The following is a 23,884-nucleotide window of genomic DNA, read 5'->3' as shown; positions in this document are numbered from 1 at the left end:
ATTTCCAGTTAAAAAACAGTGTTGCTGGCAAAATAAGTTGGTAGCTACGATCCTTGGACTTTTTAAATTGTTGAGATGTAAACTATCGGCATCTGTATCTTACTGTAATCCCAGTGACTGGGTATGGTAAAAGTTTGCTAATGAACTATAATGGAGTCTTTTGTAATCGAAATCGTTTTGTGCTGGTCTATCTCTTCCCTAAGAGAAAAAAATTCTGACTTGTGATAGTCAAATATAAGAGACTATTATACCTGAAAAATGTATTCATTATGACACTTTATTTAAAGGTTGAGGCATGAAATGTATCTGCCAAAATGTTAAATTTGTGTGTTTGGTTCATTCCTTAGGGATGGGCGTCCTTTGACTGACGATGAAGTAGCAGGGATGCTTATTGGACTACTCTTGGCAGGGCAGCATACATCCTCAACTACTAGTGCTTGGATGGGCTTCTTTTTGGCCAGAGACAAAACACTTCAAGAAAAATGTTATTTAGAACAGAAAACCGTCTGTGGAGAGAATCTGCCTCCTTTAACTTATGACCAGGTTTGTTGGATTTTTCAGTTTCATTGCTGCCTTATGACTTTGAGTATCTGTGGCTAATTTTTGAAAGGGACAATTTGAGATTTTCTATGTACTATAGCTTAAACTGATCCGCTTCTCTATTTTTAGCAAATTCCCCATAACCTTACCTAAAATATCTTAATGTTACTGCTTCTTGCCATAACATGAGCAGAGACTTCTAAAAGTAGTAATAGTAGTAATGAGGACTAGATATTTACAAACACTATATGCAGCTTGCTGGGGTGGAAAGGAAGAGAGGACAACTCACTGCACAACCTGACATTCCATCTCGGAAGCAAACCTTGTTGATATCATCTTCCTGTTATCTTTTGTGTTTTTGGTCCTATATTAATATGGTGTATTACACTGATTTTCAGATGTTAATTGTATTCCTGGGATAAATCCTACTTTGTCATGGTGCATAGTTCTTTTTATATGTTACTGCATTCAGTTTGCTGGTGTTTTGTTGAGGATTTTTGCATCCATATTCATAAGGGATATTGATCTCTAGTTTCACTGTGATGTCTTTGGCTGGTTTTGATATCAGGATCATTCTGGTCTCATAGAATGAATTTGGAAGTATTCTTTTTTTCTTCTGATTTTTGGAAGAGTTTGTGGATGATTGGTGTCAGTCCTTTTTTTTACATATTTGCTAAAAGTCAGTGAAATCATCTAGGTCTGTGCTTTTCTTTCTGGGAAGACTTTACTCACTAATTCAATTTATTTGTGACAGATTTATTCAGATATTCCATTTCTTCTTATGTCAGTTTCAGTAGTTTATATCTCTAGGAATTTGTCCATTTCATCTAGGTTACCTAATTTGTTGGCATACAGTTGTTCATAGTATTCTCATAATCCCTTTTATTTCTGTAAGCTCAGTATTGATATCTCAACACTCATTCTTGTTTTTAGTAACTTTTAAAATAACAGCTTAATTGATATATTTACATACCATAAATCCATCCATTTAAAATCTACACTTTGTGGTTTTTAGCATATTCAGAGTTGGGAAACCATCATCATAATTTAATTTTAGAACATTTACGTCACTCCCAAAAGAGAGCCAGTACCCATTAGCAGACATGCTTCATTCTTCCTGACTCCTGCCCCTGGCAACCATTAATCTCTTTTTGCCTCTATGAGTTTGCCTATTCTGGATATTTCATATAAATGGGATCATACAATATGTAGTCTTTTGTGACTAGCTTGTTTCACTTAGCATGTTACCAGGGTTCATCCATGTTGTAGCATGTATCATTACTTCAGTCTTTGTTATTACCAATAATACTTCATTATATGGATATACCACATTTTGTTTATTCATCAGTTGATGGACATTTGGGTTGTTTCCACCTTTTAAATTATTATGAATAATGCCGCTCTAAACATTTTTTGTATACTGTATATTTGTATTTGTATACTGATTTTATGTGGACATGTATTTTCAATTTTGTGGGGGTCATACCTAGGAGTAGAATTGCTGGGTCATAAGATAACTTTGAAGAACTGCCACACTGTTTTTAAAAGTGGCTGCACCACTTTCAAATCTCAATAAACAGTGTATGTTGGTCCTGACTTCACCCCCTCACCAAACTTGTTAACTTGATTTTTTTGTTATAGTAGGTGTGAAGTGGTACTTTTTTTTGTTTGTTTTTGTTTTTTTGAGACAAGAGTCTTGGTGAGATGCCCAGACTTGAGTGCAATGGCACCATCTTGGCTCACTGCAACCTCAGCTTCCCGGGTTCAAGCTATTTTCCTGCCTCAGCCTCCCAAGTAGCTGGGTGCACACCACCACACCTGGCTAATTTTTGTATTTTTAGTAGAGATGAGGTTTCACCATATTGGCTAGGCTGGTCTCGAACTCCTGACCTCAAGTCATGCGCCTGCCTTGGCCTCCCAAAGTGCTGGGATTACAGGCGTGAACCACCGTGCCCAGTTGGTATTTTGTTTTGATTTTTCATTTTCCTGGTGACTAGTGATGCTGAATGTCTTATGATGTGCTCTTTGGCTTTGGTATATCTTCTCTGGAGAAATGTCTGCTCACATCCTGTTCCCATTTTTAAAATGAGTTGTCTTTTTATTATTGAGTTGTAAGAGTTCATGTATTTTTTTTTTAATGTGCTTTTGGTGTCGGAGAAACCAGTACCTAATCAAAGTGTATGAAGATTTATTTCTGTGTATTCTTCTTAGTGTTTTGTAGTTTCATGTCTTACATTTAGGTCTTTGATTGGTTTTGAATTAATTTATGTATATGGTGTGAGGTTATCATTCTTTTGCATGTGGTTATCCAGTTGTCCCACACTGTTTGTTGAAAAGACTATTTTTTCTGCGTTGAATTGTCTTTGTAAAAAATTCTATTATAGCCAGGCGCAGTGGCACATGCCTGTATTCTCAGCTACTGAGAAGCTGAGATGGGAAGGTCACTTGAGCCCAGGACTTGGGGTCCAGCCTGGGCAACATAGTGAGACCCTGTCTGTAAAAAAAAAAAATATGTTTTAAAAAGCCTCTTGACCATAAATTTAAGGCTTTATTTCTGGACTCAGTTCTATTCCATTGATATGTTTAATCTGGTGCCATTACAGTAGTTTTGTAATAAGTTTTGAATTCGGGAGTGTGAGTCCTCTGACTTTGTCCTTTTCAAGGCTGTTTATCTACTCTAGTCCCTTTAATTTCCATATGAATTTTGGGGTCAGTGTGTCAATTTCTGCAAAGAAGCTAACTGAGATTTTTGACAATGTTTGCATTGTATTGCTATGTTAATTTGGGAGCATTGCTATCTTAACAATTTCAGTCTTTACATCTATGAACATGGGATGTCTTTCTATTATTTTAGTTCTTTAATTTCTTTCAACAGTGTTTTGCAGTTTTTGGTGCACAATGTTTAAACTTCTCTTATTAAATGTATTCTTAAATATTTTATTATTATTATTATTATTTTGATGTTATTCTTTCTTCTGCCAGTTCAAATCTGCTGTTGATTCCCTCAGGTGAATTTTTCATTTCAGTTCTCATACTTCTCAGTTCTTGAATTTCTATTTGGTTTTCTAAAAAAAAAATTGTTGATATTCTCTATTTTACTAGCGATAACTAGGCATATTTTACTATAATTCTTTGAACCCATTTATAATAGCTGATTTAAATCATTATCTAGTAAGTCCAATATCTGGGCTTCTTCGTTTCTATTAAACTGCTTTCTTTTTCTATGCACTGGCCATACTTTCCTGTTTTGGTGTGTTTTTTGTAAGCTTTTGTTGAAAACTACATTTAAAATAATGTAACTGGGGAAATCAGATGCTCTCCTCCCTGGGTTTATTGTTGCTGGCTTTTTGTTATTGTTACTGCTGCTGCTGTTTGTTTACTGCCTTTCCTGGATTAATTATGTCATTCTTTGTTTAGTGAAGTCTTTGAAATCTCTGCTTACTTACTTTAGTGGGCATCTGATATTTGGACAGAGATTTACTGAGGTGCTTTGAACAGCCAGTCTCCTAGCTTTTGCTGAAAGGCTGTGTGTTTGTGTGTTAGGGGATGTTATTAACACTCCAACAGGCAGTTACAAGTCTGCCTTCACTACCTGTCTACACAGGTCAGCCAGAGGTAAAAGATTACAGCCTCTTAGATCTTACCTGGGCATGTGCATGGTCTTATACATATGTGTGGCCTTCAAGATCCTCTTATGTTGGAACTTTTCAAAGTCTCCTGTGGACATCTTATTCTCCAGTTTTCCCTTTTAAACTTCTTGTTCTGTCTCTTAGCACCAATTGATATCACCATCTCTGGTGCCTTCAGTGTTAAACAATTTTTGCTAATTATTTTTGGAAAATTTGCTCTGGCTCCTTTTATACTTGTTAGGCTTCTGGCTTTCACAGCTGCTATAGTTGCCATGCTATTGGTTTCTGGGGCTACCATGGATTTGGGGAGAGGAGGATGAGAGAAATACAACTTCCACTACCACAAAGCTTACTCTTCTTACCAAGATTCAGATTTATTTTTCTTGAATTAACTCTCCTTACATTGTTGCAAGCCTTTGGTTAATCTTCCAGAATTTTGAAAAAGTTGACATTGAGATTTTTGCTACTGTTTTCATTTTTTGGAGGAGTGAATTTTGTAGGTTCTTACTTCATTCTTCAGGGCGGATCGCCTTTCTTTCTGTTACCTTGCCCTCCTTTTTCACCTTGGACAGTGGTAGAGCATGATAATCCCAGCCATCCTGAACCAGTTACCTCTGTACTTTTAGCTGGAATGCAAGCTGTCTTGTACTAACCAAGACGTTAAACTAATTTTTTATACTGTTGAAGTATGTTATTTATAACAATCAGGAAATGCTTTCTCATTTTAGCTCAAGGATCTAAATTTACTTGATCGCTGTATAAAAGAAACATTAAGACTTAGACCTCCTATAATGATCATGATGAGAATGGCCAGAACTCCTCAGGTGAGTATCTTGGCTACATCTTCCCCTCTATACCCCCGGTTTTTATTTATCAAAAAGAGGAAATAGCTGGGTGTGGTGGTTCACACCTGTAATCTCAATATGTTGGGAGGCTGAGGTGGGAGGATCACTTGAGGCCAGAATTTGAGACCAGCCTGGTTTGAGACCAACATAGTGAGACCGACCTCATCTCTACAAATTTTTTTCTAAAAATTAGCTGGCCAGAATTGCACATGCTTGTGGTCCCAGCTACTCAGGAGGCTGATGTGGGTAGATTGCTTGAGCCTGGGAGGTTGAAACTGCAGTGATCCATGATCACACCACTGCACTGCTGCCTGGGCAACAGAGCAAGACCTTGTCTCAAAAAAAAGGAAAAGAGGAAGTAGAGTAGCATAAAATAGATTTTTTTTTTAATTAAAAAAGTAGAATAATCATTTCTACCTAACTTCAGTTTTATATATTCTAAAAACATATTTTTTAACATAATTGTAGATAGAATACATGCTAATCTTTTTTTTTTTTTTTTTTTAAAGATGGGGTTTCTCTCGTTGCCCAGGCTGGAGTGCAATGGCGCAATCTCAGCTTACCACAACCTCCGCCTCCTGGGTTCAAGCCATTCTCCTGCCTCAGCCTCCCGAGTAGCTGAGATTACAGGGGCATGCCACCACACCTGGCTGATTTTTTGTATTTTTAGTGGAGACAGGATTTCTCCATTTTGGTCAGGCTGGTCTCAAACTCCTGACCTCAGGTGATCCACCCGCCTTGGGCTCCCAAAATGCTGGGATTACAGGCGTGAGCCACCGCCCCCGGCCTACATGCTAATATTTAATGCTAATCATGCTCTGCATTTTTCTTTAACAATTGGGGTTTTAAAAATGAAAGTACATATTTTTCTTGGTTTTAAAAATAACATTTTGTTGTAAAAAATTGTTAGTATGAAGTGTACAAATTGGATAGTGAAAGTCTCTCTGAAATTCAAATCCTACCTCCAAGGCATTATGGGTTTGATTTGTGTACTGTGTACTTCCAACCTAACGCTGGCTCACTGGAAATCATCTTGAGTTAAAATAATTTTTAGTTTGCCTATTATCTAGCCAGTTTTTAAATATATGTACAGATGGTTCTTGATTTATGGTGATTCAACTTACAATTTTTTGACTTTATGATGGATTTATCAGGATGTAAACCTATCATAAGTCAAGGAGCATCTGAGTATCCATGTATACTCATGCTTTGTTACACAATTATCTGATTATTTGGGAGCACATTTTAAAATTCTCTAATGAAATGTGTGGCTTTTGTTTATAGACTGTGGCAGGGTATACCATTCCTCCAGGACATCAGGTGTGTGTTTCTCCCACTGTCAATCAAAGACTTAAAGACTCATGGGTAGAACGCCTGGACTTTAATCCTGATCGCTACTTACAGGATAATCCAGCATCAGGGGAAAAGTTTGCCTATGTGCCATTTGGAGCTGGTGAGATGATTATATTTTATATTGGAAATGTTTGTTCTGATAACATAATTGTCTCTGTCACAATATTCCATATGAATTGTGTTTACAAATTATCTCTCCCTTTCCTCATTAGGGACATTTTTGCAAACTTTTATGGGAGAAGAATCTTTATAAGTTGGAGAAAAATATTTCCTTTGTACTAAATGGAATTGTTCAATGAATCCTTATATAGTGCTTCATTACTTCCTAACCTGTCTGGTTTTATTAGGTCTAATTTTTATAGTCCACCCTTGTTTTCCCTTACAATAGTATTTAAAGCTCTTTGTGGATTTTTCTTTTAAAGAACCATTGGAGTCAGCACACCATTCAGGGAATTAATTTAAGTTAAATATAAGAGATTACTAGTATTTCACAAAAAAGCAAAGGCAGTCTTTTAAAATTAAAGCTTTTCTGGATTGTTAGTCAACATTTTTGCTCTCTGTGAATATCCTTATGAGAAAATGGTCTTTGAATCTGGGCAGGTTGTGTGTAGGCTTGCAAATTTCATTTTCAATAAGATCCTAAAATAATTTAGGTATACCCTTGTTTCTCCAGTAATTTTTCTATCCATTGGTTCTCTGTACTGATTAAACTATATTCTCTGACTTGAGTCTTTCCAAAGGGATCATTTAAATGACAGATGACTTGTCATTGGTCACACATTTTCCATGTATAAAGGAAAGTATAAAGTCCTTTAGGAACTTCATATCTTAACTTTATGTAATAAATTTAATACTGTGGTATATAACACAATATATAAAAGAATCATAGTTTTTTTTGTTTGTTTGTTTGAGAGTCTTGCTTGTCACCCAGGCTAGAGTGCAGTGGTGCAATCTCTCAGCTCACTACAACCTCCACCTCTGGGTTCAAGTAATTCTCGTGCCTTAGCCTCCTGAGTAGCTGGGATTACAGTTGTGTAACCACCATGCTCAGCTAATTTTTGTACTTTTAGTAAAGAGACTGGGTTTCGCCATGTTGGTCAGGCTGGTCTCGAATTCCTGGCCTGAAGCGATCTGCCCACCCCAGCCTCCCAAAGTGCTGGGATTACAGGCATGAGCCACGCCACCTGGCCAAAGAATCAGATTGTTAACAGATGGGAAGAGCGTTAGTTCTGTAGCCCAAATTCTGCCCCAAAGATGAATCATTTCTAAACTAGTAATTATCTGGTTTCCACTTGAACTTTACTAGAAATGGGTTGTGGGTTATTCAGTTACCTTATATGATAGCTCATTCCATTTTTGGACAGCTGTCATTTTTAGAGCCTTATATTAAAGCTGAAATCTGTTTCCTTTTAACATCCCATTTATAGTTGGTCCTAACCATAGTCTCTGAACTTATATTGTATGGGAGATTTGAATACAGATATAATGTCTCCTCAATCTTTTTTTCAATCTTTGTGTTAGTTTCCTAGGGCTTCTGTAACTAATTACCACAACATGGGTGGCTTAAAACAATAGAAATTTATTCTCTCACAGTTTTGGAGGCTGAAAGTGTGAAATCAAGGTATTGGCAGGACCATGCGCCTCCTCAAGGTTCTACAGGAGAATCCTTCCTTGCATCTTTGTAGCTTCTAGTGGCTTTTGGCAATCCTTGGCTTGTAACTACATCGTTCCAATTACTACCCATCTTCAACAGGCTTTCTTCTTGTTCATGTCTCTGTATCTTCACATGGCATTCTTATAAGGACACCAGTCATTGGATCTAAGGCCTACCCTAAGTCAGGGTGATCTCATCTTAAATAATTACATATATAAAGATCCTATTTTCCAATTAAGGTCACATTGTAAGGTTCTGGATGGACTTGAATTTGTGGGGGGATATATGATCTCACATTAATCTTGTTAAATATCACATTACATGTCTCTAATTTCTTTACTCATTCTTTTACTTTGTAATTGTGCTGTTTATTTATGTTGGTGCATATAGTTCATTCATTTTCATAATACTACATTTTGTGAATCATCAGAATTCATCTACTCTTTTGTTGATTCAGTTAGGATACTTCTTGCTTGTTGTGATTAAATCCTTTGACTATTCTTCCTGTAAGCCAAGCTTCTCTTTAGTTGTTATATTTGAAATATGGACCAACTTGTAAATGCTCATCTTAAATGTCACTCCTAGAAATAAGTACAGTATGGGCCAAGCAAGCACTGTGCTAAGCACTCAGTATCAGTTTAGGTTTTTTCTTTTGATGAAAAATCTTGCAATGAAATGCCCAAATCTTAAGTCAACATTCATTGAGTTTTGACAAATGAATAATCTTTAGTTAAGTCTAATTTATCAGTCTTTTAAATCGTTATTGCTTTCTGGCCCTGTCTTGAAATTTTCGCTTAGCCCGTGTCATGAAGATATTCTCCTGTTCTTCTCTACTAAACTTTATGCTGTTAGCATCATGGTTTGTGACCCCTCTTGAATTAATATTTGATTATAGTGTGACATAGGAGTTGAATTTCATTTTTCTCCCATGTAATATCTAGTTATTCCTGGACCTTATGTTGAAAAGACTTTCTTTTCCTCATTGGCTTGGTGTCTTTATTGAGAATCAAACAACCATAAAAATACTCTGTTCTGGGCTCTCTGCTCTGTTCCATTTATCTATTTGTTGATCCTTACCCAGTACCACTCTGTGTTTTACCTTTAGTCTTGAAGTCAGATTTGAAATCAGTTTTATGTCCTCCAACTCAGTTCTTTTTCCAAGATTGCTTCGGATATCCTAGGTCCTTTGTATTTGCATATACATTTTAGAATCAGCTTGTCAGTTTCTACGTGGATGTGACTTTTTAGTATATGTATTATTTTGGGTTCATTAAATCTCATTTTCTTCCATAATCATTTATAATGACATTTGAGGTTTTGACTGGAAAGTTTTCATATTGACTTTTAACTAGGGCTTTCTTGGGACAGAAACAGAATATTCTACTATATTCCCAAACTAGATTACCATCTTATGATTCAAACTTTCCCATATATTTAACCCAGATACATGTTTTCAGAAAAAGTAATTGGAAAAGTTATGTGATTAGTCAAGTACTGTTTTCCTAAAATGTGATATTGAAAATCTCCTGGAATTTTTAATAATTCACACTGTTTTATGTGAAAAGAATGTCATCTTTTTATTATACTATCTGTACATTTGCTGTTTATCTAAAATGTAGATAAAAAATATCACCTCAGGGTAAAAAGGATGAGAAAGAATTTAAACCGATTCTTGTAACTTTTTCTTTTTTTTAGGGCGTCATCGTTGTATTGGGGAAAATTTTGCCTATGTTCAAATTAAGACAATTTGGTCCACTATGCTTCGTTTATATGAATTTGATCTCATTGATGGATACTTTCCCACCGTGAATTATACAACTATGATTCACACCCCTGAAAACCCAGTTATTCGTTACAAACGAAGATCAAAATGAAAAAGGTTGCCAGGAACTAATATATGTGATCGTCACTGTAAGCCACAAAGGCGTTCCAAGAGAATGAAGTGTACAAAACAACTCTTTTAGTGTACTGTATTTTTGAGTGTGTAATTCTAAAAGCCAGTTTAACTTATGATTTAGTATTTTGTTAACTGAATGGTTCTATCAAGTATAATAGCATTTGAAACATTTTCTAATAGTTATGGTACTTATACATGTGCTTTCAGGAAGTTCATTAGTAAAACAATTGTTCAGGGGGGGATCTAGGTAATTGGCAGATTCTAAATAATATAATTTCCAGGTAGTAATTTTAAGAGTACTCATAGCTCTTGCCAAATAAGTTCAGGGTATTCAAACCTTGGACTAGCCCTGCAAGGTATAAAGAATAAAAATCCCAGTGAGATACTTGGAAACCACAGGTTATTATTTATCTGGGCAATTATTGTGTGTGTGAGGATGGAAGAGGGAATAATCGAACATCTAAAGCCTTGAATAAGAGAATACTAACTGTTTTAGTATGATGATATTCAGAAATGGAGATGTTATAGAAAAATAAATCCTTTGGAATTTTAACTAAAATCACTGCATATAGGAAATTAAGAGATCTAGGACCATATTTGATAAGATTTCTTAAAAATAATGTAATTATTAATGCTAAAGACTGCTCGTGTATCTTGATCTAATTACTAAATAATTACATATTTACCTGATAAGTATGTATCTAATTCTACAAGGTCACATTTATGTGGAAGTCCAAAGTCAAGTCCTTAGGGGATAATTGTTTTGGCTCACATGTTCCCTGCTTCCTCTCTTTTTTTTTTTTTGAGATGGAGTCTAGCTCTGTTGCCCAGGCTGGAGTGCAGTGGCATGATCTCGGCTCATTGGATCCTCCGCCTCCCAGGTTCAAGCAAATCTCTGCCTCAGCCTCCAAGTAGTTGGGATTACAGGCGCCTACCACCATGCCTGGCTAATTTTTTTGTATTTTTAGTAGAGACGGAGGTTTCACTATGTTAGCCAGGCTGGTCTTGAACTCCTGACCTCGTGATCCACCCGCCTCAGCCTCCCAAAGTGCTGGGATTACAGGTGTGAGCCACCATGCCTGGCCTTCCCTGCTTCCTCTCTAGAATCCAGTTAGGGATGTTTGTTACTACTTGTGTTGATTAAAACAGTTAAACTTTTTTCTTTTAAAAATGTGAGATCAGTGAACTCTGGCTTTAAGATAATCTGAAACAAGGTCCTTGGGAGTAATATAATTGGTCACATTCTGTAAAGCACATTCTGTTTAGGAGTCAACTTATCTTAAATTATAACTCCAGGCCTAACTATATGAGATGGCTGAAAAAATACATCATCTGTTTTCACTAGATGATGCCAAAATATTTTCCTTTATGTATATTACAGTTCTTTTTAAAAGGCTGGAAGACTCATGTTAAACTTTAATTGTGAAGGCAGAATCTCTGCTAATTTTTCACATTAAAATTCTCTTTGAAAAAATGTAGTCTGTATTCATGAATTGTAAAGTATGTGCTTCAGTGAGCAGAGTTAGGGAATCCAGGAACTTGAGTGAGGGAAAAATTACATCTTTATTTGCACTAATTTCTAACTGCAATGTAGTATTTATTTCATTTATGAATTTGGGCAGCATTAGCAGTATCCATGATTTTGTCAATAGAAATCTCAGATATTTTCATATTACAGATGTTACAGATTTCTTGAAGTATCTAGTTACGAACCCGAGATAAGGCTAATGTTTAGTGAATAGTTTTAGACTTAACAGATTTCATTTTTAATCACAGACTAATTATTATTTTTTGTTGTGGTTGAGAGGGAGTCTCGCTCTGTCGCCCAGGCTGGAGTGCAGTGGCCGGATCTCAGCTCACTGCAAGCTCCGCCTCCCGGGTTCACGCCATTCTCCTGCCTCAGCCTCCGAAGTAGCTGGGACTACAGGCGCCCGCCACCTCGCCCGGCTAGTTTTTTGCATTTTTTTTTTTAGTAGAGACGGGGTTTCACTGTGTTAGCCAGGATGGTCTCGATCTCCTGACCTCGTGATCCTCTCGATCTCCTGACCTCGTGATCCACCTGTCTCGGCCTCCCAAAGTGCTGGGATTACAGGCTTGAGCTACCGCGCCCAGCCAATCACAGACTAATTATTGAGGTGCATAAACAAGTGTGACTTCAGAGGCCTAATATCATAAGGAGGCTTGGTGGTCAAACAGTGGCAGTAAACTCAGCTTGATCAGATCATTTGTCGGTGTTTTTTTTCTCCACTGTCTCCTAGAGCAGAATGGCCTTGAATGGCAAACCATGCTTAGCTGAAAAAGGTTTTTACCCACAACCTGCCCCTTCAACTAACTGCTTTAGCGTATGTTTGCTATTTCTAGAATTCCTCTTATTGGAACCCAGCTTCTAATGTGGAAAATTTAAGTATAGTTGGCCCCTTGTATTTGTGGGTTCTGCATACTCTGATTCAACCAACTGCAGGTTTAAAATATTAAAAATAAAACCCCACAACAATAAAAAAAAATACAGTAGTAGCAACTATTTACATAACGTTCACATTGTATTAGGTATCAAATAATCTGGAGATGATGTGAAGTACACAGGAGGATATGTGTAGATTATTTGCAAATAGCACATTGTTTTATAAGAGACTTAAGCATTCGTGGACTGTAGTATCCACGGGGCATCCTGGAACGAATCCCCCACACATGCTGAGGGACGACTGAAATTAGAAATGTTCAAGACTGTACAACTTTCTACCATGCCTGTTTGTGTTGGTATAAATCATGGAACATCAAATAATAAGACAAAATCCTCCGGATGTAAGCATCAAATACTAGTCCTCTTGCTGTTTTTAGTGAGTTGCCATGTTATTGGGGAGGACTCCAGATGAGAAATAACATTGTGATTTGTATTATCTCTGTGACAGCCTCCCAGTCTGAATTTGGCTTGAACAGGGATACTGTTTAATTCTGCTGCAATGTGATTAAGATCTTTTGAGTTAATGATTTATTCATCTTTTTAGTGGGCCATGGATTTGTGAGAACACTTCTTTGGAAACAAGTAACACTAACTGTATGTAGATGTAAAGTTGATACAAAGACACATGGAAAACTTTTCAACGGTATTAACTCTAAGTTAGGACAACTTTCTCTGAATCTCTCACTCCTACATATTTGACATAAGTAATGAGATGCTATGTACCAAGAACTATAGCTCAGTTAAAAATGAAGAAGGTTCAAATACAGTGTGGTGAAAATGGTGAAGTCATTTTTATTTCAGTACTTGACAAAATACCCCATAAAATTCGAAACTTCTACCATTATACAAAAATAGGTCTCTACAAGTGATATTATCTGTTTTCATCACCAGTAGAATATATTAGGCAAAACATGTAACTTCAGTAGCCTTATAAGGAAAGTGCAGGACACCTTGAGCTACACATTCAGCAGTATTGTAATGCGTAAAAGTTTAATCTTTTCACCCATTTGATAAATACACAAGGTTCATAATTTAATGTTTTAAATTAGCATTCCACAAATATACAGGTAATTCAATGATTATTGTGCATGAATACATACACAATGCTTATATATACAAATTCCAGTTTGTTTTCATGTGCTGGCAAGGGATTTGTATACAATCATAAGCTGTGTTCATATTGGTCCCATTGAATATTCACAATACAAAAGCACAAAAGAACCATTGATTTACAAAATGAAATCTGTTTAAAATCACTTCAACTAATGATGTTTCAAAGGATTATCTTCTCATGCCAGCATGAAATTGAGTAGTTGAACCTATGAGAGAAAAACAGAAATTCAACTGATTTCAAATTACATTGCTATCTGTATCAGACCCACTAGAGTTCACACAAATTATTATTTTCCATTTTTTTAAAAGTCCTTTTTTCCTTAAAATGTCTTCATACTTAAACTGATAAACTGAGTCCCCCCTTCCCCCCCGACACCCCCCTCCGCCGAGATGGAGTCTTACTCTGTTGCCCAGGCTTGAATGCAGTGGTGTGATCTTGGTGCACTGCAACCCCCGCCTCCTGGGTTCAAGCGATTCTCCTGCCTCAGCCTCCCGAGTAGCTGGGACTATACATACGTGCCACCATGCCCAGCTATTTTTGTATTTTTAGTAGAGACGAGGTTTCACCATGTTGGCCAGGCTAGTCTCCAACTCGCTGGTCTTGAACTCCTGACCTCGTGATCCGCCCGCCTCGGCCTCCCAAAGTGCTGGGATTACAGGCATGAGCCACCGTGCCCAGCCCATATACTTAAGTTGATTTTTAAGAGATTTTGAATATATATTTAAAAATCACCATGACTGACTCTATAGCAAAGTAGGTGAGACTAATGTATAGAGTTTTTTTTAAAGTGCTCTCAAAGTTGAATGTTCTATACCTCATACATTTTTGAAAAATCTTTTGGTCTTCAAAATCCGGGTTTTGTGAAATTTGGATGCTCAAAACAAAACAAGCCAAGGCAAACCAACAAGCAAACTCAGCTATGATAATAAAAGTTTCCTAGTACTACAAGATGCTTGGGTTTAAACAAATGCTTTCTTGAAGGAAGAGATAAACTACTAAATGATTCAAAGTCTTTGAATCAGGAGTGAACTGAAGTGAGATAGGGAAAAGAGGTTTTCCTTCCATGAACAGGGAATACCACCTTTATTTTAAAGTATGAATTGCTTTTTGTTTTTAAACAAAGAAAAATAAAAGAATCCTTACAAAGTATTTTAAAATGGGATAATTTTTTTGGATAATACATAAAAGCACAATATAGTAGCAGGGAAAATGGTTACATTAAGTGCTTAAAGCAAGTGCTTCCTCCTTAACTCCACCCGATTTGCATGCCTTACCACTTTTTTTTTTTTTCTTTGAGACAGGGTCTCACTCTGCTGCCCACGCTGGAGTGCTGCGGCACGGCCTTACCACTTTCTGCCATGCACTACTTAGGAATACGTTCTCTAGTAAGGCTCTGTAGACTCAGAGTACCTTGCACATTGGTGCTCATTGTGCATTTTGTGTCATCAGTCCGCTGAATGAAGATAGTAGGAAATCATTTTTGGGAGGAGTGGGATCTGGGGTGATAAATCATATTTTCACTTAAATTATTTAAAGTCAGTTTCTCTGCTGGTTACAAGAGTTTAAGCTTTGGCTAATAGCTCATGCGCTAAACTGGAAGCTTTGATTATCCTAATGATGAGTGTGAAAGAATTTCAAAGAAAGGGGAGCTGTGGGTCTAGCACTGTGGTGCTGCCAAGATGTGGTTAAACTTAGAGCACCTGACTGTACAGTTCCAAGTCGTCTTTGCAGTGCCTCCAGCCGAGTGATATAATCTGTTAGGGCTCTGTCAGGATCGTAATTCTGAAGCTGAGAACATGCTAAAGAACCAGGAATGAAATCAGCTGGAGTGCCTGGGTACCTAAAGGATTAAAAATATGTACATGAATCAAGTTATCCAGAAATATGCATACAAGTTACCAACCTGCCTCTACTCCCTTCCCCAAAAAGGTGGGTCACTTGTACACACATAATGTATATCCCCCAAGCTTCAGCTTTGGAGTTTGGGATGAGAAAGAGACGACTCTTCAATAAATTCAAAGATGCTACTAAGTCAACATAAGAATGTCCAATACAATGCTTGTGGCAGAGGTCTCAATAAATTGGGTATGTATAAATGCATCTTGTCATGAAGATTGTTAAGCTTTTCATAATGGTCAGAGACTATCAATTTTAGTCAATACTTTTCCCAATATCTAATCACAGCATATACCAAATAACACTTGGTCAGCTTTGTTTGCTATACCCTTGGAAATCAGTTACAAATTCAAACACTGGTGTTTACATTTTTACATTGAGCCTCACATTATGTGCATTTTTTTTTTTTTTGGAAACCAAGTCTTGCTTTGTTGCCCAGGCTAGAGTGCAGTGGCGCAATCTCGGCTCACTGCAACCTTTGCCTCCTGAGTTCAAGTGATTCTCCCACCTCAGCCTCCCCAGCACCTGGGATAACAGGCACCCACCACCATGCCTGGCTAATTTTTTTGTATTTTAAGTAGAGACAGGGTTTCACCATGTTGGCCAGGCTGGTCTCGAACCAGCTGGTCTTGAACTCCTGACCTCATGATCCGCCCACCTCAGCCTCCCAAAGTGCTGGGATTATAGGTGTGAGCCACCACGCCTGGTCAGATTATGTAAATTATATATAACAAAGATGTCTGTTTCAATGCAAAGAAGTCAAAGCTCTAAAAATGTCCATTTTTCTCTGTTAAATATGAATACATTTAACAATTCCAGGCAGGTTTTATCAAATTCTTACCTATTCTGAAATGGTAAAGGGGACCTAATATAGTCCAGATCTGATCTTGAGCGATACGCTGTGTGTCTTGGTTCTCCATATAGCTCCAGCCCACCAGAAGAATGATAAAATGAGTCAGTCTTTTCTGCACCTACAGTAACCCAAAATATTCCTTGTAAAAAATAAAATCCCAAGCCCTTAAAAAATTTCTACAAAATAGATAACTGCTCAAAAGACTATTACACTATATTATACCATCTCCTATTTATAGTCATTTCCTATTATTCTTGCTAAAGGAGAAACAGTGCAAACAAAAATTTGGCTTTCAAATGTTATTTTGTTTACTTTTGAATATGAGTATTTCTGATACCTGGAATTATGTCTCAAATAAAATTATTTAATTGGCATACTTTCTTTTTTAAAGACCTTAGCTCTAAGTAGATGAGAGGTGAGGGGTGTCTGAGTATGTGTGGTTTGTGGGAAATGATGTGGATAAAAAATATTAGACTAATGTAAACATTCCACTCTATTGACTTAAAATCAAGATTTGCTAACTTTTAATAAAACACAACTCATTATGGTACAAATTTCAGCTGTTTCAGTGTAATATTTCAAAATACTTTGCGTAGGGTACCAATGTATTTCCCCTCTCTCGGATGCTCAGCTCCTGGTAGAGTATGTAAAGGTGGTTTACTATGAATACACAGCACAGGGATGCTGTGTCCTCTGTACCTCTGTGTGCTCCCCAGATTTGGACCTCATCTTTATTGCCAGAAATGTTCAAGCCCTAGTTTGTTTCCACTTCTAGGTATAGAGAGAAGGAATTTTAGCTGTTACCATTATTATACAACCTCTTGGTAAACTCAGAAACCTGTTTGAATATTGTTAAATTATGAAAACTTCATAATTCTTCCATATGACTAACAGCAATCCTGTCTTGAACCAGTGCCTTAAATGCAGTTATGAAGAGTGTGGGCTCTGGAGCCAGACTGCCAGTGTTTGGTCCTGATTCCATCACTTCCCTACTGGCCATTCTGGGGCAAATGACATGTGTTTTCCATGCCTCGGTTTTTCATCTAAAAGTGAGAATAGTAACAACTGTACTTCTATCACAGGATTGGGAGAATACATGAAAAGAGCATGGCCTGGTGCAGACTAAGTTCTCCATGAAAATCAGCTATTATTACCCTCTTTGAAACAGTGAAGTTACCTAGTTTTGGCAGTTATAAGGGCTTTGTCTTTGGAAAACATTGTTTCCAGAATTCATTATTTGGTAAGTATTATACATGCAGTAATTCAGAGCAGCAGTCCCTAACCTTTTTGGCACCAGGGACGCATTTTATGGAAGACAATTTTTCCATGGACCCAGAGGGGTCAGAATGGTTTCTGGATGAAACTGTTCCACCCCAGATCATCGGGCATTAGTTAGATTCTCATAAGGAGCACGCAACCTAGATTCCTCACATGTGCAGTTCACAATAAGGTTTGTGCTCCTATGAGAATCTAATGCCATGGCTGATCTGCCAGGAGGTGGAGCTCGGGCAGTAATGCCCGCCACTCATCTGCTGCTGTGCGGCCTGGTTCCTAACAGGCCACAGACAAGTATGGGTCCATAGCCTGGGGGTGGGGGACCTCTGATTTAGAGAGTCATAAACATAAGAAAATATGCTATTTTGACTTCACCTTGATTCAGTCCAAAGCCATCTCTGCTAATATTGATGGAACCAGAACCTGTGACTCGATGCCACCGTCGAACCAGAAATTTCATTCTAAAAAAGATTCCAAGATAAAATTTCACAGCACATCTATAATGTAAACAGTATGTATACTTCCTACAAAAATCACATCACACATTTAAATATGAACATAGAACATATGTCAAATTTCATGATTGCCCAGTTAACCTATGTCAATGCCCACTGTGACAAAATCAACTGGAACAGAGGAATAGGGATTCAAGATCCCCTTATCCCCTTCCCGAGAGGCATTAGAAGTCTCTTATATTGTCAGCATCAGGTTCTGGCTTGAGGGATAAATGGGGTACAAGGAGATGGAAGGCAAAAGTAGATGGGAAAAGTAGGCAAAAAAAGGGTGAGAAGTAATGAAAAGAGAATAGAGAATAAAGGGCAGATGAAATAAGAGAACAAAAAGACCCTTAAATTGGCAATAAGAATGTGCTGGGAATGCTGCAAGGTGGGTGAGGCTCTTGTCCCTTTGATTAGGGACAAAAAATGTTGGTTTCAAAAGGAATGGGAGTGTTAGCTTCATGAACCAGGTGCAGCAAGTTACCACCTGCCCCATTATGGCCCAAGGAGCTTTTGGAGCACCAGTTTTGATTTATTTTGAATCAGTTCCAAGGCTCCATCTTAGGAGGGTCAAAATATGATAAACATAATCTTGGATAAGAAAAAGCGGGGCAGAGTGAAGTTTGTCAATAACAACTTCTACATTGCTTTCATGAAGCCTCTCTAGATCCCTCTAATCAAAATTACTAGCTAACTCCTGTGACCTCCCATTTATTTATTATATTCTAAGTTCTGTGCATATTAGTCTTCCCCACTAGAAAGTGAGCTGCCTTTAGGTATTTAGGCAGGAATTATCAATTTTTTCATCAATGCATCTACCAGCACTTACCCTGGTTTACTCTATACAAGGTGATGAAGGAAATGTAAGGTGAGAAAGAGTAAATGAAACCAGGAGACTACAATATGGAATATCAGAAGCAAGGAGGCTCTGAGGCCCACACTAAGATAAAACTTGTGTTCCTGTTTCCAGAGCCAGCATGAAGGAGACTTGGGAGACTGAGCTGGTTGTCCCAGCTCTATCACTACTGGCTTTGTAACCTCTCCCTGCCTCAGTTTCCTCAAGTGTGAAATGAGATTCTGGACCAGGTGATCTCAGACAGCTTCCAATTAAAAAATTGTGCCATATTTTTAGAGAAAAATAAATAAGAAAAAACGGGTAAAACTCCTTACAGAAGCATCAGATGTGACCTGACAGAAAGAACTTTAAAAAACAAAATTCCTTTAAGATCTGTCTGCCTCCTAAAAGGTAGGGGGATGCATGGAGAAGCCTTGGTGTTTGTATTCATACAACCAGGTCAGAAGACTGTAGTGGGCCAGGTCCTCAAAGTAGTTTGAGTCTTGGCTGCATGTCAATCACAGACAGAATGAATACCAGAGTTCTTTGCTTGGGATTACTAGAGAAAGAACAACAAAAGCACTAGCAAAAATCCAATGCCCTAAAGGCTAACCTCTGACTTGAATGCAGTTAGGAAAGGACCTTCCATAGCTGGGCACCAAAACTGGGTTATCTTAGCAATGAAGAAAATGAATGTATGCCAGCCTAAGAAGTAATTTGTCAAGCACATTTTTAAATGTTATAATCTTTTATTTACATGTGTGAGCTTGTTCATGGGCTTATTCAGATTTTTTTTTTTTTTTTTTGAGATGGAGTCTCCTTCTGTTGCCCAGGTTGGAGTGCAGTGGTGCAATCTCGGCTCACTGCAAGCTCTGCCTCCTGGGTTCATGCCATTGTCCTGCCTCAGCCTCCCAAGTAGCTGGGACTATAGGTGCACGCCACCATGCCTGGCTAATTCTTTTGTATTTTTAGTAAAGGGGTGGTTTCAGCATAGCCACAATGGTCTCGATCTCCTGACCTTGTGATCTGCCTGCCTTGGCCTCCCAAGGTGCTGGAATTACAGATGTGAGCCACCACACCAGGCCTTTTTTTTTCTTTTTCTTTTTTTTTTGACAGAGTCTCACTCTGAGTAGCTGGGACTACAGGCACCTGCCACTATGCCCAGCTAATTTTTTGTTTTTTTAGTAGAGACAGAGTTTCACCACGTTGGCCAGGCTGGTCTCAATATTCTGACCTTGTGATTTGCCCGCCTTGGCTTCCCAAAGTGCTGGGGTTACAGGCATGAGGCACTGCGCCCGGTCTAGATTGTTTTCTAAAACCTGACTGGATAGGCCAGCTCTGAGTCACCAGCTGCCTGGACCTAGGAAGGCCCTTTTCATAGTCTACACGTACCCTGCCAGTATTCCTGCTGAATGAAATCCTAGAAAAACAAAGCAGACATGCTTCAGTGATGGCACATACTGCCTACTATACAAATATAGAGTATAACCAGAAAAGAATAGAGGGAGAATTAAAAAGAACTAATCCTTTTAGAGAGTCTATTAGTAAAATGCATTTTCCTTCAAGTTCTTTACCTGGAAATTGCAATGGATACTCTGACGGCCGACCGAAACCTGGTGAAGCCCTTTGGGCGATTGGTGATCACCTCTAGATCCGTGAAAGCCGGCTGCCCCCCCATCCGGGCAAGCAGGGCCAAAGTGGCATCTTCACATTCCTGGAACCCACCCAGTAACAGCAGCAGATATTTCTTCTGGTAAATGAGAGCCTTTCGAAAACTTTCTGCCCTCAAGTATTTGCCATAAATTCTCTATATTTAAGGAAGAGAAGAACATAAAGACATTAAGAAAACATTCAACCTGCTCTCCAGGGGAAAATAACCTAGATTTTAACAAGTAGTAGTAGTAGTAGCAATGGTAGTAGTGATAAAATGGCAGGTATCCTATCACTGTTTTCTACTTTATCAGGTGAAATTTAAGATAAATTAAGCTTTACACTTTTGCCTCTTTTAGTCAATGGAGTCTGAATACTAATAGTTAGACTTCTTTTAGGATTTAGCCCTCAATAATATTAATTGCAAATATTTTTGTCATCGCAATTTCATCTTTTTTTTTTTTAATTGTACAGAGCTATTTTCATTAGGGTCACTAATTTATTTATTTATTTATTTATTTATTTATTTATTATTTTTTTGAGACGGAGTCTCGCTCTGTCGCCCAGGCTGGAGTGCAGTGGCCGGATCTCAGCTCACTGCAAGCTCCGCCTCCCGGGTTCATGCCATTCTCCTGCCTCAGCCTCCCAAGTAGCTGGGACTATAGGCACCCGCCACCTCGCCCGGCTAGTTTTTTTGTATTTTTTAGTAGAGACGGGGTTTCACCGTGTTAGCCAGGATGGTCTCGATCTCCTGACCTCGTGATCCGCCCGTCTCGGCCTCCCAAAGTGCTGGGATTACAGGCTTGAGCCACCGCGCCCGGCCTATTTATTTATTTATGAGATGGAGTCTCACTCTCTCACCCAGGCTGGAGTGCAGTGGTGTGATCTCGGCTCACTGCAACCTCCGTCTCCCGGGTTCCAGCAATTCTCCTACCTCAGCCTCCTAAGTAGGTGGGATTACAGGCACCCACCACCATGCCTGGCTAGTTTTTGTATTTCTAGTAGAGATGGGATTTCACCATGTTGGCCAGGCTGATCTCAAACTCCTGACCTCAGTAATCCACCCGCCTCGGCCTCCCAAAGTGCTGGGATTACAGGTGTGAGCCACCATGCCTGGCCTAATCTAACTTTTTAAATGTTAATGTTTTCTATCCCTTCAGAGTCATAAACCGGAATAAATGTTCCAAAAGTTTTTATGTTTTGAATTTTATGTTGACTGATTAAGGTAGTTTTAACAACATTCATTATTAGTCACTAGAGAGGCTTTCAGAGGGCTTACCATTTTACAGAGTATGATGCTCTTACATATAACATTCTTTTGGTCTATTAGGGATGAAACCAGGGAAAGTGGAACCACGAGCCCAGGATGCTGCTACTGTGACCATTAATAGAGGTTAATCTGGTCCCAGTCCTGGGCATGCCTTTCCACAAACCTCTGTGACTTGCATTCATGACAAAGACTGAATAAAGAGACCTAGAGACAAAACCTGAATAGCATCTATGTTTTTTTTCTCTTTTTTTTTTTGAGATGGAGTCTCGCTCTGTCACCCAGGCTGGAGTGCAGCAGCGCAATCTTGGCTCACTGCAAGCTCTGCCTCCCAGGTTCATGTCATTCTCCTGCCTCAGCCTCCTGAGTAGCTGGGACTACAGGCACCCACCACCACACCCGGCTAATTTTTTTTTGTTTTTGTATTTTTAGTAGAGATGGGGTTTCACCATGTTAGCCAGGATAGTTTTAATCTCCTGACCTCGTGATCCACGCATCTTGGCCTCCCAAAGTTCTGGGATTACAGGCGTGAGCCACCGTGCCCGGCCCTAAATTTCTTTAGTCTGTTTATTTAAGGTCAATGAGAGATGAAAGAAGGCAAAAACATAGAACAAACTGTGATGTTTAGATGAGAGATGTCTCCTACCTTTAAAGTGACATGTTCAGAATCAGGGCTCAGAGTTTGAAGTAAAGAGTCATTTCTTAGTTCAGCTTTCAGTTTGTATACTTCAGCCTCTGCCCTTTTCAAAGATTTCTGGAGAGTCAATTTTTCTCTGTTCCATACCTCTTTTTCAGAGGCAATGATGGCTTCAATGTTGGCACCACCATTCAATGAAAACCTGGAAGACTGCAAAGACCACAGACTACTTACATGATTTTTAAGAACAAGTCTCTGAAGAAAAGTCTGAGCTAAACATATTAAAGATAGCTCAATGATGATGCAGTCTCAACTTTCTAACCCCACCCAAAGTTCAAAGCCAATCTCAACTGACAGTATGCATATACACTAACTCTAAGTACATGGTCCTTTGCTAAATACATTAGTTTTACAACTAAAAGTCCTTGAGAAAGCCTGGCCACAGGGAAGGTTTAACAGATTAGCAGAGCTTTGAACTAAAAACTTCAAGAGACCTAACAGACCATTTGGGTCCAAATTTTGAGCCTGTGCCTGACATAGTGTATTGGAGAAGTGGGAAAAAAGCCAGTATGTACATAATAAGTGGATTTCTATAAAAGGCACGTAAATGTGTTATCATGTATTTAACCATACAGTTGTCTTACAGGTCTTTTCTATCTTTATATTGGGTGATTATGGAAACTAGCAATTAATTTTATACCTGTTTTTAAATGGAAAAATTTTAAGTAAATTCTCAGCGTAATTTATCAGACTGAAAGACATAATTTAACAGCACCTTCTATTTGAGTCATGAACACAATAACTGGTAAGTAACCGAAGAGAACAGTCAGGATTCACATTTGAACATTTTGCGTATCTGTTGTTGGTGCCTAGGTAGCAAAGTATCTGGCTTTGGAGATACATGTATCTTGGTTTGACTACAACTTCAGTTCAGTTTTCTCAGGTATAAGGTAGATGTGGATTAGACATTCTTTATGTATACAACCCAGAGTCAAGTACAGAGATGGTTTCCGATAAATAACAGTAATTATTAGTAACTTAGTAATAATAGTAGTAGTATTATTGTCATCCCTATAAAATTTTCTACAGATCCTACTAAGAATCAGGTATGTGATAGTTTTACATTAACAGGATTAAAACTTGAACTAGATAGCAGAAACGATAAGCATGTACTAATTCTCATATATGGAGACGCTAAAAATGGACATACATTATCTCTACCAGCTCCTGTCTGTCGATACCACCTGATCTGCTCTTCCAGCTTCATAACCATGTTCCTTAAGTCATTCTTCTCTTCAGTCAGTTGACTGATATGCCCTGTCAGCTCAGCATTTTGTCTCAGTAGTCTTTCAGTCAAGGAGCCACAAGAAGTACTTGGGGACACCAAGCTGGGCTGGAAAAATAAAATGGTGTAAGGTCACTTAAGCACAAATGGATATGAATAATGCATATAAAGTGTGAATAGGCACCGAGAGCAACAA

At 38.2% G+C, this 23,884-nt stretch overlaps 2 protein-coding genes across 3 annotated transcripts in view; one reads left to right on the top strand and one right to left on the bottom strand.

Annotated features, from left to right (window-relative positions):
• The window catches only part of LOC104654375 (lanosterol 14-alpha demethylase), a 47,113-nt gene that overhangs the window by 12,390 nt on the left and 10,839 nt on the right, over nt 1–23,884 (top strand). The window contains exons 7-10 of one of the 2 annotated variants that reach the window (XM_010353535.2): nt 348–543; nt 4,898–4,993; nt 6,299–6,467; nt 9,717–11,393. In XM_010353535.2, coding sequence (XP_010351837.1) covers nt 348–543; nt 4,898–4,993; nt 6,299–6,467; nt 9,717–9,895 — 640 coding nt within the window. In that variant the 3' untranslated portion in view covers nt 9,896–11,393. Of the gene's footprint in view, nt 1–347; nt 544–4,897; nt 4,994–6,298; nt 6,468–9,716; nt 11,394–23,884 lie in introns of those variants that run through there. The other variant, XM_010353536.2, reaches the window with a different exon arrangement.
• AKAP9 (A-kinase anchoring protein 9) overlaps nt 13,147–23,884 on the bottom strand; it is a 177,421-nt gene continuing 166,683 nt past the window's right edge. Inside the window, 7 exon segments of the mRNA XM_030932036.1 lie at nt 13,147–13,698; nt 15,194–15,333; nt 16,231–16,360; nt 17,893–17,978; nt 20,424–20,656; nt 22,413–22,613; nt 23,614–23,796. Of these exon segments, the coding sequence (XP_030787896.1) occupies nt 13,661–13,698; nt 15,194–15,333; nt 16,231–16,360; nt 17,893–17,978; nt 20,424–20,656; nt 22,413–22,613; nt 23,614–23,796 (1,011 nt within the window). The 3' untranslated portion in view covers nt 13,147–13,660.

This window comes from Rhinopithecus roxellana, chromosome 6, assembly GCF_007565055.1.
Source record: "Rhinopithecus roxellana isolate Shanxi Qingling chromosome 6, ASM756505v1, whole genome shotgun sequence".
Taxonomy (NCBI): domain Eukaryota; kingdom Metazoa; phylum Chordata; class Mammalia; order Primates; family Cercopithecidae; genus Rhinopithecus; species Rhinopithecus roxellana.
This window is presented reverse-complemented; position numbering and strand designations above follow the sequence as displayed.